At 35.8% G+C, this 15,729-nt stretch overlaps 1 protein-coding gene, 1 long non-coding RNA gene and 1 pseudogene across 2 annotated transcripts; 2 read left to right on the forward strand and 1 right to left on the reverse strand.

Annotated features, from left to right (window-relative positions):
• The first annotated feature begins 2,842 nt into the window (after positions 1-2,842).
• On the forward strand, positions 2,843-7,230 carry LOC108334383 (uncharacterized). The gene is made up of 5 exons (XM_017570200.2): positions 2,843-3,602; positions 4,079-4,531; positions 4,819-5,196; positions 5,273-5,340; positions 6,780-7,230. The coding sequence occupies exons 1-5, from the start codon at positions 3,045-3,047 to the stop codon at positions 6,994-6,996; spliced, it is 1,674 nt and encodes a 557-aa protein (XP_017425689.2). The 5' UTR covers positions 2,843-3,044; the 3' UTR covers positions 6,997-7,230.
• A 2,483-nt stretch (positions 7,231-9,713) lies between these two features.
• Positions 9,714-11,665, reverse strand: LOC128194843 (uncharacterized). Its single transcript, XR_008246286.1, has 2 exons — positions 11,481-11,665; positions 9,714-9,898 (listed from the first exon to the last, which is right to left on the reverse strand). It is a non-coding gene; the product is annotated as an uncharacterized LOC128194843 (long non-coding RNA).
• A 1,519-nt stretch (positions 11,666-13,184) lies between these two features.
• On the forward strand, positions 13,185-13,901 carry LOC108332649 (DEAD-box ATP-dependent RNA helicase 15-like; annotated as a pseudogene).
• Positions 13,902-15,729: the final 1,828 nt, after the last annotated feature.

The following is a 15,729-nucleotide window of genomic DNA, read 5'->3' on the forward strand; positions in this document are numbered from 1 at the left end:
ACTGGTTGAAGCAAGGAATAAAAAGCTCCATGTGGTATTTGGACAGCTGATGCTCTAGACACATGACATGTGATTCAAGAAAATTCACAAGCATTTCTTACAAGATGTCTGACCATGTTACATACGGGGACAACAACAAAGGAAGAATCATTAGCGTTGGTAAAATCAAAACTCCCTCTTCTTATGAGATTAAAGATGTGCTTCTTGTTGAAGGACTAAAACACAATCTACTTAGTATTAATCAGTTGTGTGACAGAGGACTTAAAATTACGTTTGAACCTAAGTACTGTTTGATCGGCAATGGTTCAATTGATGAGCTGCTACTTGTGGGAAAAAGATTCAATAATATCTACATAATAGATTTCAAAGAAACTTCATTCAAATCAGTTGTATGCCTGATGACACAAGAAGATGATGCATGGCTTTGGCACAAGAGATTAGCTCACATCAACATGGGTCAACTAAATAGGTTTGTATCCAAGGATCTTGTCATAGGTCTTCCTAGTATTCGCTATGCCTCTGAGAGATTATGTGATGCTTTCCAAAAGGGAAAACAAACAAGGCAATCCTTCAAGAATAAAAAGGAAATATCAACCACCAGACCTTTGCAACTTCTACACATGGACTTATTTGGTCCATCAAGTGTAAAAAGTCTAGGAGGAAATTCCAAATGGACTAGTGATAGTGGATGACTACTCTCGCTTCACGTGGACCTTCTTTATCTCTGCCAAGAGTGATACATTCAAGGTGTTCAAAAAGTTTGCTGCTGTAATTCAAAATGAGAAGGAAATCAGGATAAAGTCGATTAGAAGTGACCATGGCAAAGAATTTCAAAATGAAGCTTTAGATGAATATTGTGCTGAAATGGGGATATCTCACAACTTCTCTGCTCTAAGAGCATAATGGAGTAGTTGAAAGGAAAAATAGGGCTTTGGAAGAGTTAGCAAGAACCATGCTAAATGAGAGGGACTTGCGTAAATATTTTTGGGCAAATGCAGTAAGTACAACATGTTATGTTTTAAACAGAACTGTGATAAGATCAATTTTGAAGCTAACTCCATATGAGCTTTTCAAGGGAAGAAAGCCAAACATCTCTCACCTAAGGATCTTCGGATGCAAATGTTTTGTGCTAAACAATGGAAAGGAAAACCTTGGTAAATTCGACTCCAAGGCTGATGAAGAAATTTTTATAAGATACTCACTTACTAGCAAAGCTTATCAGGTATACAACAAAAGAACAATGCGAGTTGAAGAATCTGTTCATGTTGCGTTTGATGAGTATATTAAAACTGCAGTTAATTCTGAACAGTTTAGAAAACCTATAGAAGCTGATGACTCTGCTGAAGAGGAAGAAGAAAATGAGGGAACTCCCAAAGAAGAAAACACTGAAAATGCAATCAACTCTCCCAGAAAAGAATCGATTAATGAATGGAAAGTTCCTAAAAATTTCTCAACAGGCAACATAATTGGTGATATCTCGAGAGGGGTTTCAACTAGAAGACAACTCAATCAGTTCTGAATGAATGTTGCCTATGTTTCCAAAATTGAACCAAAGAAGGTTGAAGATGCTCTTGCGGATGAAAGCTGGATGATGGCCATGTAGGAGGAACTAAGTCAATTTAAAAGGAACAATGTGTGGGAACTAGTCCCAAGAAATGAAAACTCGCAGGTTATTGGTACTAAGTGGGTTTTTAGAAACAAGATGGATGATTCAGGGGAAATCATAAAGAACAAAGCACGACTTGCTGCTAAAGGCTATAGTCAAGAGGAAGGAATCAATTATGATGAGACATATGCACCAGTGGCTAGATTGGAAGCTATAAGAATTCTTCTTGTTGTTGCCTCTGTAATGAAGTTCAAACTGTATCAAATGGATGTCAAGAGTGCATTCTTAAATGAATATATTAAGGAGGAAGTTTATGTGGAACAACCACTTGGTTTTGAGGACTTTGAACATCCAGATTATGTTTTCAAGCTTAAAAAGGCTCTATATGGTTTGAAGCAAGCTCCTAGATCATGGTATGAACGTTTAAGTGAATTCCTGTAAAAGAAGGGATTCTCCAGGGGTAAAGTTGATTCTACTCTTTTATTAAAAATTCAAATAAAGATAAACCGTATGTTCAAATTTATGTTGATGACATTATTTTTGGATCAACTAACTCTACTTTGTGCAAAGAATTCTCTAAGACCATGCAGGATGAGTTTGAGATGTCCATGATGGGAGAACTTAATTACTTCCTAAGAGTTCAAGTCAAGCAGACTAAGGAAGGAATCTTTATTCATCAGTCTAAGTACTACACTGATTTATTAAAGAAATTTAAAATGCTGGATTGCAAAGAGGCTGCCACTCCCATAGCAACAAACTACTACCTGGATCTTGATGAAGTTGGCAAAGCTATTGATAAAAAAATGTATAGAGGTATGATTGGATCTCTATTGTACTTAGCTGCTAGTAGACCTAACATTATGCATAGTGTATATCTTTGAGCTAGGTTTCAGTCTTTACCAAAAGAATCACACCTAATGGCGATAAAAAATATGAACGTTTAAGAAATACATATTTAACCTTTTTAATATTATGTAAGAACAATGAAATTTGAACACAAGGCTTTAAAATTATGCAATCTCCTCCTAGATAGATCGTACTAAATTTTACTCACAGTCCTTTCATAAGAAAAAAAAGTAAATAAAAAAAATATCTGCAAAAGAAAAAGGAAAATAGGGATTAAAAAGTAAATTAAAATTTACAAAAAGGCTTAGACAAAAAAATCAGTATAATAAGTTAAAATACAAGAGTTTGATTCCGTTCCAAAGTTACAGAAAAGAATTGTGTTGAATCCTCTGAATTCTGCTTTTCATTGGGGAATGTGTATGAGTATCCAATTTGGTTGGGAATATTAGAATAGAAAAATAGAAGACTGAGAACAGCAAAGCAGAGCACAAAACAATACAGAAAGAGGCTAAACCTAAAACCCTTCCTTCCCGCCCTCACTATGAGGAACAACAACACACCGAAACAGCCATCGACGGAGTGAGTGAGTGAAATGCAGAAACTGCTAAGCCCTTCTTCTTATTCTTCATCTTCGCTTCCCTTCTTCTCCATTCCTGTTCTCTCCTTTCCACAAGTTTCAAACTTTCTACCGATGTCAGCCGCGCCGCAGCCTCCAAGTGCTCCGGCTTCTTCCTTCTCCGACAAGAAGCCTTATGGAGCCCTCGTGCCCCATCTCTCTTCTCGCTATCCTTCGTTTTCTTCCAGTACTTGTTGTGTCTGTAGGCTGAGTCTAACCCCTACCCCTAACAGGACTAACACCCATATTCTCCTTAACCATTCTCCAAACCGCTCCTTGTTTTCGGCTTCTCACGGCTCCTTTTTCTCTCGCTCTCTTCGCGATTTTTCTGTCGAGAGCAACCACGCCAAGGAGAAGAGACCCTTTAGCTTGAGGTTAAATAGGAGGCAAAAGGGTCCTGCTACTTCTTCCTCTCCTTCTCCGTCAAATCCTGATTTGTTGGCCATCCCCGGTGTGGGTCCCAGAAATTTCAGAAAGCTCGTTCAGAAAGGTATCGCTGGTGTTGCTCAACTCAAGCAACTCTACAAGGATAAGGTCTCTCTCTCTCTTTCTCTATCTATCTATCTTAAAACCCGTTTCTTAGTTGCACATGCTGTTTTAGTGTTTCATGTTCATGTTGTTTGATGTACAACATTTTTTTTTTCATTCCAGAAAATCACTTTTGGAACACGTTTGAAATATATGTTTCTAGGAACATGGATAAATTTGTTTTCTAAATTATTTTTAAAAGTGATTCTATGAATGTTAAGATTTATCGGAATTATTTTGAAAATTGTCATACTAATCATAGGAGTCTACGTTCCTAACCTAAGATTCCTAGGAAATGTAAAGTAAATCTCATACTGAATGCTCCTTTTGTGTTTTTTTTTCCCGAGTTTCGCTCTGCTGAATATCTTCCAACTTATAGTATTATTTTTCAGCTATGAAGGAAGTATAAATAAATGTTTTTTGGGCTCATACTGACTATTTCGCAATTTTTTTTTTCTGTTTGTTTGGGTCATCTGCCGCAGTTCTTTGGCAAATCCAATGACAAGATGGTTGAGTATCTGCAGAGTTCTGTTGGGATAATCCACAAGAACCATGCTGAAAGTATAACTACTTTCATCAAAAAGAGTGTCGATGAGGAGTTGGAAGAGAATTCCTCTTCGCAGCAGAAGAAGCGCTTAACATTCTGTGTTGAGGGTAATATCAGCGTTGGCAAGACTACCTTCCTTCAGAGAATTGCAAATGAAACGATTGAATTGCGTGACCTTGTTGAGATTGTTCCTGAACCTATTAACAAGTGGCAGGATGTTGGACCTGATCACTTTAATATTTTGGATGCTTTTTATGCGGAGCCACAAAGGTATGCCTACACCTTTCAGAACTATGTATTTGTTACAAGGGTGATGCAGGAAAGAGAGTCATCTGGTGGAATCAAGCCTCTTCGTCTGATGGAGAGGAGCGTTTTCAGTGACAGAATGGTGAGTGTTACACCTTTGGTATTCTCGACCCTCTCTTTAAATCCTCTCTGGCTGTTGATTGTCTATTGGTGTTGTTCCTTTCCTTTGATTTGGGGTGAGCGTGGTAGTTTACCTTTTTCCTCACTCACCGATGCAACTTCTTTTGGATGTCAATTACAAAATAATAGCAAGCAACTACTGGACTTGAAGCCACATTTCCTTGCTTTTCTGTTTGGTTTTACTAGAGAGGAAGGGAATTCCTTTGCTGTATTTGTTTTTTCTATCTCACTAGTCACTCTTCAATTAAGGTTTTTGTGCGAGCTGTTCATGAAGCCAACTGGATGAATGAGATGGAGATCAGTATTTATGACTCGTGGTTTGATCCTGTCGTGTCTTCCTTGCCTGGACTTATTCCTGATGGTTTTATCTATCTTAGGGCAAGTCCTGATACTTGCCATAAGAGAATGATGTTACGGAAGAGAGAAGAAGAAGGTGGAGTCACCCTGGACTATCTCCGTGACCTCCATGAAAAGCATGAAAGCTGGTTATTTCCCTTCCAAAGTGGTAATCACGGAGTTTTAGCAGTCAATAAGCTACCCCATCATATTGACAACTCTTTACACCCTGATATAAGAGACCGTGTTTTTTATCTGGAGGGTGGTCACATGCATTCAAGCATTCAGAAGGTACAATATTAGGAAATCTCATTTGAATTTCTTATTTACCGGGTTAGATTGGCTTAACCCTTTTAACTACACACAGGTTCCTGCACTGGTTCTGGACTGTGAACCCAATATTGATTTCAGCAAAGATATTGAGGCAAAGAGACAGTAAGATAAACTTCTCTTATTCATATTTTTCCATTTTCCTTATGATGGAGTATGCCTTTTATTCCCTCAGACTTCTTTGCTTATGTTAGAATATTATGAATTTTATTGTCCCAAGGAGTTTTGTTATTTTAGGATTGATGTTGAGCTGAGCTTGTATTAGTGTATGCTATGTTCTAAACCCTTAAGTCCACATCTCTAGTATGAGGAGTTTATGTGGACTTCAACTTTCCCTCCATAATGGTTAGCTTTTGTAGTATGGTTCTTCATTGGTTCATATAAATTTATATTAGAGCCTTCCACCGTGTCTCTCCATTACAAATGAACAGCATATGTTGTGAAATTGTGATGCTGGTGATGCAGTCTTTACCTGGAATGGAACTAGACTAGTGCACAGCCTTGTTGTGTGTGAATGTAAACCGAGCCGCAGTGCATGGTGGAAATGTTGGATTTTAGATTCCATTTGTGAGGTATGGGACCTGAGCTCCTTATTGGAACTATGTCTACTCCCACTGCAATGGCTAAAACTTTTGCTGTTTGGTTTACAGAAGGTTTTTTGCTACTTGTTAAAATAATCAGAATTTACAACATTGTTTTTCCACTCTCATTGTATCAGAGACACAAAGGGAAAAGGCAAAGGTTAATGTGTTATTTTACATGAATTGAAACTTTTGAATATTGAGGATACTGGTAGTTTTATAGGGTCTTTGGCATTTGTAAGTGCGCTTAAGTGTTCAGAAACCATGTACATACACAATTATAATTAATACACGTCGAGCAATTTTTGTGCTAAATTGGTACACAACTTTTATGGTGGTTGTGCGCATGAATTGTATGCATTAGTCATCAGGTAACTGGTAAATAGAGCACCTGGGAAAAATAACTACTTTCTCTGAAGCTATAAACTTGTGGTCAATGCCACAATTAAAAATTCTTTATTCACCTGCTGCAGACACTAAACGGGTTTGATTCACTTGCCTTGTTTTTATGTGTATCGTTAGATTGTTTCATCCCCAGATTATTGTTTCATGCCAATAATGGATCTGCAAGCAGGACTATTTGGTAATCAACAAGTGGATCTGGGCTAAATTTCTTAGTGGCTTAGTTTCTGAGTCCTTCTGCTATTAGGCATAATCCCCAAACTATCCATGCAACTTTTGCAGTTATTTAAGTTAATGTCACTCTTCCATCGCAAATGTTTAACTTGTCACTGGTTCTTTATAATAATGGTTGTGGTGAGTGAAATGTTACGTTTTCTGTAATTGATATATCTGGAAGTAAAGATAACCAAGGTCACCTTTAACAAGTAAAATTCTTGTGATTTTACAGTACTAGCTTTTAGAATTCCATTGGTGACAGATTTATGCATGAAAATATATTGAACTAAAATTATTTTTCAATGGATCCTTAATGCATTGGAACTTATTGTTTGTGTGGTGCAGATATGCTCGGCAAGTTGCAGAGTTTTTTGAATTTGTGAAGAAAAAGCAAGAGGTTCCATCGAAGGAAGGTGTTGGAGATGCGAGAAGTAGCCAAGGCCAATCACAGGTGCTGCTACCTCATGAGGGTGGACTGTGGCTACCAGATGGAAAGCCTTTTCCCCAGGAAGCGCTCAAACCTTTGGACTTCAGACGAACAATGTCATTCATGTCTGGCTAGTGGCAGCTAAACTTTGTTGACGTGTTCACGTTTTTTCTTGCATGTAAAGATTTTGTAACTCCGGACCTTGACTGATGTAAAATAGTGGTGATGTTTATGGTTGCCTGACGTTTTCCTGACACGCTAGTCTTTTTGTGATTAGAAAGGTTCTCTTGAGCCTATAAGATATGAACAATGAGATTGGGTTAGATATGTCTCGTTAATTGTCATCAAGTATATGATATAACTTTTTCAGACGATTGAGTATAGTACATTGTGAACAATGAGCACGAAATTGGGTTAGATATGTCTCACTAATTGTCACTAATGCTTTGAAAAACGAGACCCCAGATTACGAAAAACCAAAAGAAATTCTTCGTTCAACTTTCCTCTCTTATACGAAGAAAGAATTGCGGGAAAGTATATTTTTTTCAACTTTTATAATTTTAATTTCATAATTGATTAACAAATAAATCTAATTGATTACTATCAAATAAAATATAGTAAATCAAATAATAATAATAATAAAAATAACTAATAATAAAATAAATACATAATAATATTAATAAAATAAATAAATAATATAGAAATAATATAGAAATAATATAAGCACAATAATAATAAATATAAATAATATAATCTTCTACTTTTTATCAATTAAAATATTTTTCTAATCTATTACATTTATCACATCTCATTAAATTTTGATTTCAAGTCTCTTCATTTTTTTAATTTAAACATCTTCATTCTCCAAATTCATACTTCAATTCACAGACAAACCGAGTCTAACTTTTTCTCAAACGATAATGTATTTTGTTGTGTAAGCTAATGGAAGGAGAAAAGCTTGGAATGTCTCGGTAAATCTTACATTCCTATGACCATGCTTAATGGTGAAGAATTATTGTGAAATACACGTCAAATTCGTACAATGTTCCTGTAAGTTATTGCCAATCATGTTGGTTTCTTATATTTCCATGTATATTGGTCAATAGATTATGCCCTAAGCATAACTAATTATGATGATTTTGTTGGGGTAAATTTTCTTAAAATATAAATACAATCAATTATGCTACTAATGAAAATTAACCAACCATTTCTTTCTCAGACGTGTTAGTATAGTTTACAAATGTAGGTTTACTTACGATTTCTTATTCTCTTTGAAATTGTACAACTGTCAGTTTCTATAACAGCTAGTAGCAAACTCCATCTATAAATACACATTATACCATAAATCTAAGTGTGATACAATAATAAAAATATCATGTTCAATTCTTCTCTCTTTTCTTTGTTCAGTTTCTCTAAGATGATATCTAGAATTTTTTCTTCACAAGTCCAAATTCTTAATATTCGTTATTGTTTTCTTCCTTGTTCGAGTTGAGATTCGTACATTGTTAGTGTTTCATCAACATCCCCACTTCACGTTTTCATTTGGTGATACATTCTCAATTTAGCTTGAGTTGAGATTTCAATTGGTGAGTTGTTCCAATTCTGGCTCGCGATTGGTTCAGATTTGTTAATTCAAGGTTTTAATCGGTGAATTGGCTCAGATTTGGCTCGTGAATGCTTCTCCTCATGTGTTTTGCATTTCAATCGGTCAATTGCTAATTGTTCCTAATTTTCTCTGCTCAATTGTGCTTGCATTGGTGATTTGTGCGTTATGTTAGGTAATTGTGCTTGCATTTGGCTTTGCAAAAATTTATCTCACTTTGCTCAACTCGTCCTAGCTGTGCATCAAGTGAATTATTGATTTTCTGGTTTGTTTTCGCTTAGCGTTTTCTCTTTTCACTTAGCGCTCTTCATCATTTTGCTTGCCATGGCTTCTACTTTGTTTCCTATATCTATTGCTGAGAAATTTTATGATTCTAATTACTGATACTTGCGTCAATACGTTGACCCAGTAATTAAGTCACATAAACTGCATTGTTTAGTTATTAATCCATTGGTTCCATCTAGATATCTTAATGAACATGATTGTGCCACTGACATAGTTAATCCTTAGTATGGGGCTTGAGAGGTTCAAGATCAAACTTTGGTGGTGTGGCTTTAGTCTACTCTCTCAAAATTTGTTTTATCTCGAGTTCTTGGATGCACTCATTCTTATGAGATTTGGGAGAAGGTTCATTAGAATTTTAGCCTTCAGACTAAGTCTCGTGCGAGACAACTTCGTACAATGGAGAATTACTTTCTTAAAATTAAGCACTATGTTGATGAATTTGCTGGAGTTGGAGTTCCATTCAAACATGAAGAACATGTTGATGCCATTTTGAAAGGACTTTTTTAAGAAAATGTTTTAGAAGTGTTTTATTTTTAATTTAATTGAGTCAATTGTTTTCTTATTTTTAGGATTTAGTTAATATTTTAATTATGGGTTGGAGCAGTGGATTAAAATTAGGATAAAAGTGTTAGTGGGTAGTTACTTTTTCAAGTTTTAAATATTGTAACGTTTCTCATTATTTCACAATCAATAATACAGAAGCATTTAACTTCAAGCATGCTATTGTTTTGATTCTAAAAAACCAACAATTGGTATCAAGAACCTTCTTCTTGAGGGACCTATGAGAGAAAAATTTAAAAGCATGGAAGAAGATTCAAGTTCTTCAGCAATAACACTATCAGTCTTCAATGGTGAAAATTATCAAATTTGGGCGGTACGAATATAACGCCCCAATTTTCAGGGTGTCACAGGTTATTCAAAAATCGGTAAAAATTTCAAACTTTAACATAATGCGGAAAGGTACTTTCGAAATCTCAATATTTAAACGTGCATAAAACATAATAGTTTCAAAACACTTGTCCAATGAAAATAACGAAGGAATTAAAATAACTTCAATTACATTGTCTCAAAGTTCAAAAACAATAACTGTAAATAAAATCTCAAGTTTGTCCCCCGTCATCTCTCGAATCTATCATGCCTCAGCACCATCTGCAACATCATCAGCTCACGTATAACATCACACATCATACGATCATCGCATTCACATGCACACACACAAACATGTATGGGTAAGCTACCGTTAAAACAATCATAATAACATAATACAAACATATTGATTAAATCCACAACAATCAAACACCCCATACATAATAGTAATAACAATAGAATTCCTAATCCTCTAACATAACAATTCAATTAAACGAATTACTTGCTCCCCGATCCTCGATCCTCGATCCTCGATCCTCGATCCTTGATCCTCATCATAGGTACACCACCAACATGATTATCCCAATCATAAATCACACCGTGAACATAACCAAACCATGAACTCTAACATGACAAGACTCAGTCACACTCTTGTACCTTACCTCACCGACTGTAGCCGCTTCTACAGTCCCATTTGTAGCTTCTCCATACAGATACACTCGAGTCATCCTTCTTTTGGCTTCAGAACTGTTCCCCTATCACACAAGACTGAACATCTATCCCCCTCACCAAAGAAGATTCAATACTCGAATTCCATTCTCTTTTCTACAACTAATTGCCAAAGAGAATGTCACCCTCTTTTCAACAACCAATGCCAAAGAGAGTCATTCCCTTTTCAACAACCAATGTCAAAGGGAATATCCCTCCCTTTTCAACAACCAATACCAAAGGGAGTCACCACTCTCTTTTCAACAGCCAATGCCAAAGAGAGTACCTATCCGCAGATAGAACCAGGATTTACTAGGTACAACAAGTAGACCTCATCTTTCACTCTCATGCTCATCAATCACATACCAAGGTACATCCCAACACTCACACATGCTCCAATCTCATCCACAAGTCAAATCTAACCTTAAACAGAACCCCTAAACTCATTCTCTGATTCTCATCACGTTCTACAACTTCTCCAAAATAGAGCTGCTTATGCGAGACTATTTTCTCCCAAACTAGACCTCTGATTGATGATCCAAACGATCAGAATGAAGAAACATATATCTGGAACCTACTGTCCAAAAATCAGTCCGATCCAACGGTGAACGCCTTCGCAACGATGAAAACACCAGTGCAGATTTTGTGATATGCGGAAATACTTTCCTCTTTTCGTTTAGGTTGTTTCTCCCAACTTGGACCTCCAATTGACGATCCGAACGGTAAAAATGAAGAATCATATGTCTGAAACCCACTGTCCAAAACTTAGCCCGATCCAACGGTGAACGACTTCGCAACATCGAAAACACCAGTGCAGGTTTTGTGATATGCGGGAATCACTTCTTTTCTTTCCTTTAACCCAATACTTACAACATATATTTGCATGGAAACCCCCCATAAATCATAACTTTATTCTCTCTTAAAGTCAAACCCTTTGTTGAGATAACCCAACAACCATACATACATTCATAGGAAAAACCCAACACAAATATTACATAAACCCTATGCCCATGCATACATAAACCCTTACCCAACAAGAGCAACATACAACCATAATCATAATCATATAAACATATATCAACAAGGATTATTAATCAAATAACCAAGAACACATATATCATACAACAATTAACAAACAAAGATAAGCTTCCCATACCTTGGCCAATCCTAGGGCTTTATCTAACTTCAAAAATACAAGTCTTCCCTTGCACTAGGTTTTCTGTAGCTCTTCCTCTTCTCTCCTAGAAACATCTCTTCTCTCCCTTAACTCTCTAATTTTCGTTTCTGGATTTTAGGGTAGCAATATGCAGCCCCCTTTTACTCTTCTCCATTTTATCTTTTTCTATTCTATCTCTATCTTTTTAATTAAAAATAATATCTTTCACTTAATCTATAAAACCACCAAGATTTCCTTTCTTATTTTATTTTATCTAATATTTAAACTATCAATAACCACCCAATAGCTCAAAGATTCACATAATCTTTCTATTTTGTTTCAGATTTTATTTTTATTCCTTTTCTTTCTACACTTCCTTAACTTAATGTCCACACCACTTGATGAGGGTATAAGACTCTTTTACCCTTGGGCCCCAAAATACAAATTAAACCCAAAAGTTTACTTTAACTCTCTTTCTTTGTAAAATTTGGCCCACACCTATTAAATCTCAAATCACCCTTCTACCATATCATATTGGTAACAACACACCACAGAAATCATCATGATAAAAACATATCAATCATGTGCTCTACTTAATCAATAATAACATTAAATAATAACATAATAATTGTAATTATAGAAAACATCATATAATCAAACAACAATTACCAATAATAATGTCCAAGTTCCATAACCACATTATTCCCTAATTACCACATTTTCCTAGGGTCTTATACGAATGGAAGCCTACCTAGAAGCTCTGGATCTATGGGAGACAGAGGATTATGAAATTCCTGCGCTACATGGCAATCCAACGATGACTCAAATCAAGAATCACAAAGACGAAAAAACTAGAAAAGCTAAGGCAAAGGCATGCCTCTTTGCTGTAGTTTCACCAACAATTTTCACTCGAATCATGTCTCTAAAGTCAGCCAAAGCCACATGGGATTATCTCAAAGAAGAATACGATGGAGATGATCGAATCAAAGGCCTGCAGGTGTTGAATCTCATTAGAGACTTTGAATTACAAAAGATGAAGGAATCTGAAACTATCAAGGAGTACTCTGAAAGCCTTCTGAACATAGCAAACAGAGTAAGATTGCTTGGTTCAGAATTTAAAGACTCTCGTATTGTTGAAAAAATTCTAGTTACCGTGAAAGATTTGAAGCTACCATAACCACATTAGAAAACACTAAGGATCTGTCCAAGATCACCTTGGCAGAGTTGCTGAATTCCTTGCAGGCATAAGAACAACGAAGGGCTATGAGAGAAGAAGGCTTTCTTGAGGAAGCCTTGCCTGCTAAACATGAAGACAATTGGAAAAACAAAAGAAGGAACCAGCAACCAAATAGAGAAGGTGTTGTTAGAAATGAAAGTAAAGCAAGAAGCTCTAAAGGAAAGTATCCTCCTTGCAAGCATTGCAACAAGATAGGTCATCCTCCATTCAAGTGGTGAAGAAGGCTTGACGTTAAATGCACCAAGTGCAATCAACTTGGGCATGAAGTTGTCATATGCAAGAACCAAATGCAGTAGTAGGAAGAAGATGCTCAAATTGCAAATGAAAGGAAAAACTTTGCTCTAAAACCATTGGAGGAGGAGCAAGCTCTTTTCTCACTCAAGGAAAATATGACACGAATCTGACACAAGAGGCTAAGACATCCTCATCATATGTTGGGTGCAAAGAGTTTCTCTTGTTTTGCAGCAATGTTTGCAACATTGGTTTTGATCCTTCTCAATGTGGCTGTGGTTTACCATGGAGGCAAAACAAATTCTTTCATCAGAAAGGTCGATAGAGCTGAGAACATGCCGCTTCAAAGTGATGTATTTGCTGCCCTTTCTATACTTGGAATGAATGTGATTTGTCAAGCTAAATATGGGATGGGAAAGACTGCTATTTTTATTCTTTCTACACTTCAGCAAGTTGATCATGTTCCTGGTCAAGTTGCAGTTCTTGTTCTTTGCCACACAAGAGAACTGGTTATCAGATTTGCCATGAATTTGAGAGATTCAGAACATATCTTCTTGATATAAAGGCTGTTGTTTTCTATGGTGGCGTCAATATCAAGGCTCACAAAGAATTTCTCAAGAATGAATGTCCTCATATCGTTGTTGGAACACCTGGGATGATTCTTACTCTGGCTAGAGTTAAGGACCTTGGTTTAAATAACGTGAGGCATTTCATACTTGAGGAGTGCAACAAGATGCTGGAATCACTTGATATGAGAAGAGACGTCTAGGAGATTTTCAAATTGACTCCTCATGATAAATAAGTGATGATGTTTTCAGCCACACTTAGTAAAGAAATACTACAAAAAATTTATGCAAGATATGGAAATTTATGTTGATGATGAAGCAAAATTGATGCTTCATGGACTTTTGCAGTTCCTAAAGCAAGGAGGGAGTATTAAGAAAATGCTTTAAGAGTGTTTTATTTTTAATTTAATTGAGTCAAAGTCTATTCCTTATTTTTAGGATTTAGTTAATTTTTTAATTATAGGTTGGAGTAGTGAATTAAAATTAGGATAAAAGTGTTAGTGGGTAGTTACTTTTTCAAGTTTTAAATATTGCAACGTTTCTCATTATTTCACAATCAATAATACAGAAGCATTTAGCTTCAAACATGCTACTATTTTGATTCTAAAAAACCAACAAACTTCCATATGATTATGCTCCTAATTTTTCTGTAATTGAAAGCAAGAAACACACACCTTATATTAATGAGGTTGAAGCTTTCTTGTATGGTCATGAAACAAGGTGTAATCGTTATGTGGAAGAGACTTAAAGTTTTAGTTACACTGTGATAGGTTTCTGAACACGAAACCTAATCAAGAAACACCCTCACACACTCTCACACCAGTATAACAGAAAGAATGAGATGAATATTGTATTATTCACAGAAAAGAATAGTCTGTACAGTCAAGATACAAGGGCATAATCCCCTTCACATGTCTAAGGGCCTGTCAACCATCAAAGTTTCAAAAAGCTCCTTTTTAACTATACAAACAAACTATTTATACAACCTCTTTTCCCGTCCTTCCTGTTAGAAACCGTTAGGTTATAAATGAAAATGTTAAGTATTTTTCTTTCTTCTTTCGTACAACCTCCATTGCCTATCACACTGTCACTGAACTACACTCAAGATTTTTACTCTCGAGGTGCTAATGAAAGTGGAGGTTTTACTGGATCCTCTAGCGGTGGAGGGGGTCCTGCCAGAGGACGTGGTGGCAAGTTTGTTAAAATTTGTCTAAGATATGGCCATACAACTAATGTCTGCCACTTTAGATTTGATGTCCCTTACTAGCCGCATGAATCACTGTGTTTTATTGATTCATCCACACTTCAACTTAAATTCAAATTTGTAACCACCTCAACAAGCTAAAAATTCAGTGTCGAGCATTTCTATACAATCTGACTATTATGATTCAACACCAGAAGTTTCTGTTTCCAATATAGTTGTTTCATCATCTTTTGTGTCAGAGTCTCCTCCTACACCTCTCCTTAATACTCATCTCATGCAAACCAGGTTTGAATATGGTATTATTTAACACAAAGTTCATCCCTCTGTGTTATTATCTCATTTTGAACGTATTAGTGTTAAACAAACTCAGATGAAAAGTGGCAAGCTGTAATGCTGCAAGAATGAGACTTTACTAAATCAAAAAGACTTGGAATCTAGTACCTTTTCCTTTTAACAAAAACGTTGTTGGTTGTCAATGGGTTTTTAGAGTAAAGAAATATGCAGATGGCTCAATCAATAAATGTAAGCTCGTCTTGTAGCAAAATGTTTTCATCACCATGATTTTGATTTTCATGAAACCTTTTTTCCAGTGGTCAAACTGTTTCATGGACATTGTATCAAATAGATGTCAATAATGCTTTGTTGAATGGTTTTCTGGAAGAAACGATGTATATTCAACAACCTCTTGGTTTTGAGGAGTGATGCGTGCATTTTTATGCACTCATTAAGCACTCAAATTTAGCTCTCTTAGATAATGATTGTGTTTAAATATATTATTTTAACTAGGTTTTGTTTTAATGAGGTAAATCTCAGAATTTAGGGTAGAACCTTCAATAAATACAATCCATATATACAAGACTAACAAGCTATTTTAGGAAGCAATAATAACTCCCTAGACAACCAGATCCCTGTGATTTAGGGATATCTCATTATTCACAATAATTATAATCTGTTAAATAAGGGAAAAAAATATAACTAATAAAAAACAATAATTCTGATAGAAATAAAAGA

This window comes from Vigna angularis, chromosome 11, assembly GCF_016808095.1.
Source record: "Vigna angularis cultivar LongXiaoDou No.4 chromosome 11, ASM1680809v1, whole genome shotgun sequence".
NCBI lineage: Eukaryota > Viridiplantae > Streptophyta > Magnoliopsida > Fabales > Fabaceae > Vigna > Vigna angularis.

Excerpts from the sequence above, each read along its gene's own strand:
- LOC108334383 (XM_017570200.2), top strand. The coding sequence starts at position 3,045 with ATGCAGAAACTGCTAAGCCCTTCTTCTTATTCTTCATCTTCGCTTCCC. Across the intron at positions 3,603-4,078 it reads AGCAACTCTACAAGGATAAG|TTCTTTGGCAAATCCAATGA; the intron begins GTCTCTCTCTCT and ends CATCTGCCGCAG. Across the intron at positions 5,341-6,779 it reads GATATTGAGGCAAAGAGACA|ATATGCTCGGCAAGTTGCAG; the intron begins GTAAGATAAACT and ends TGTGTGGTGCAG.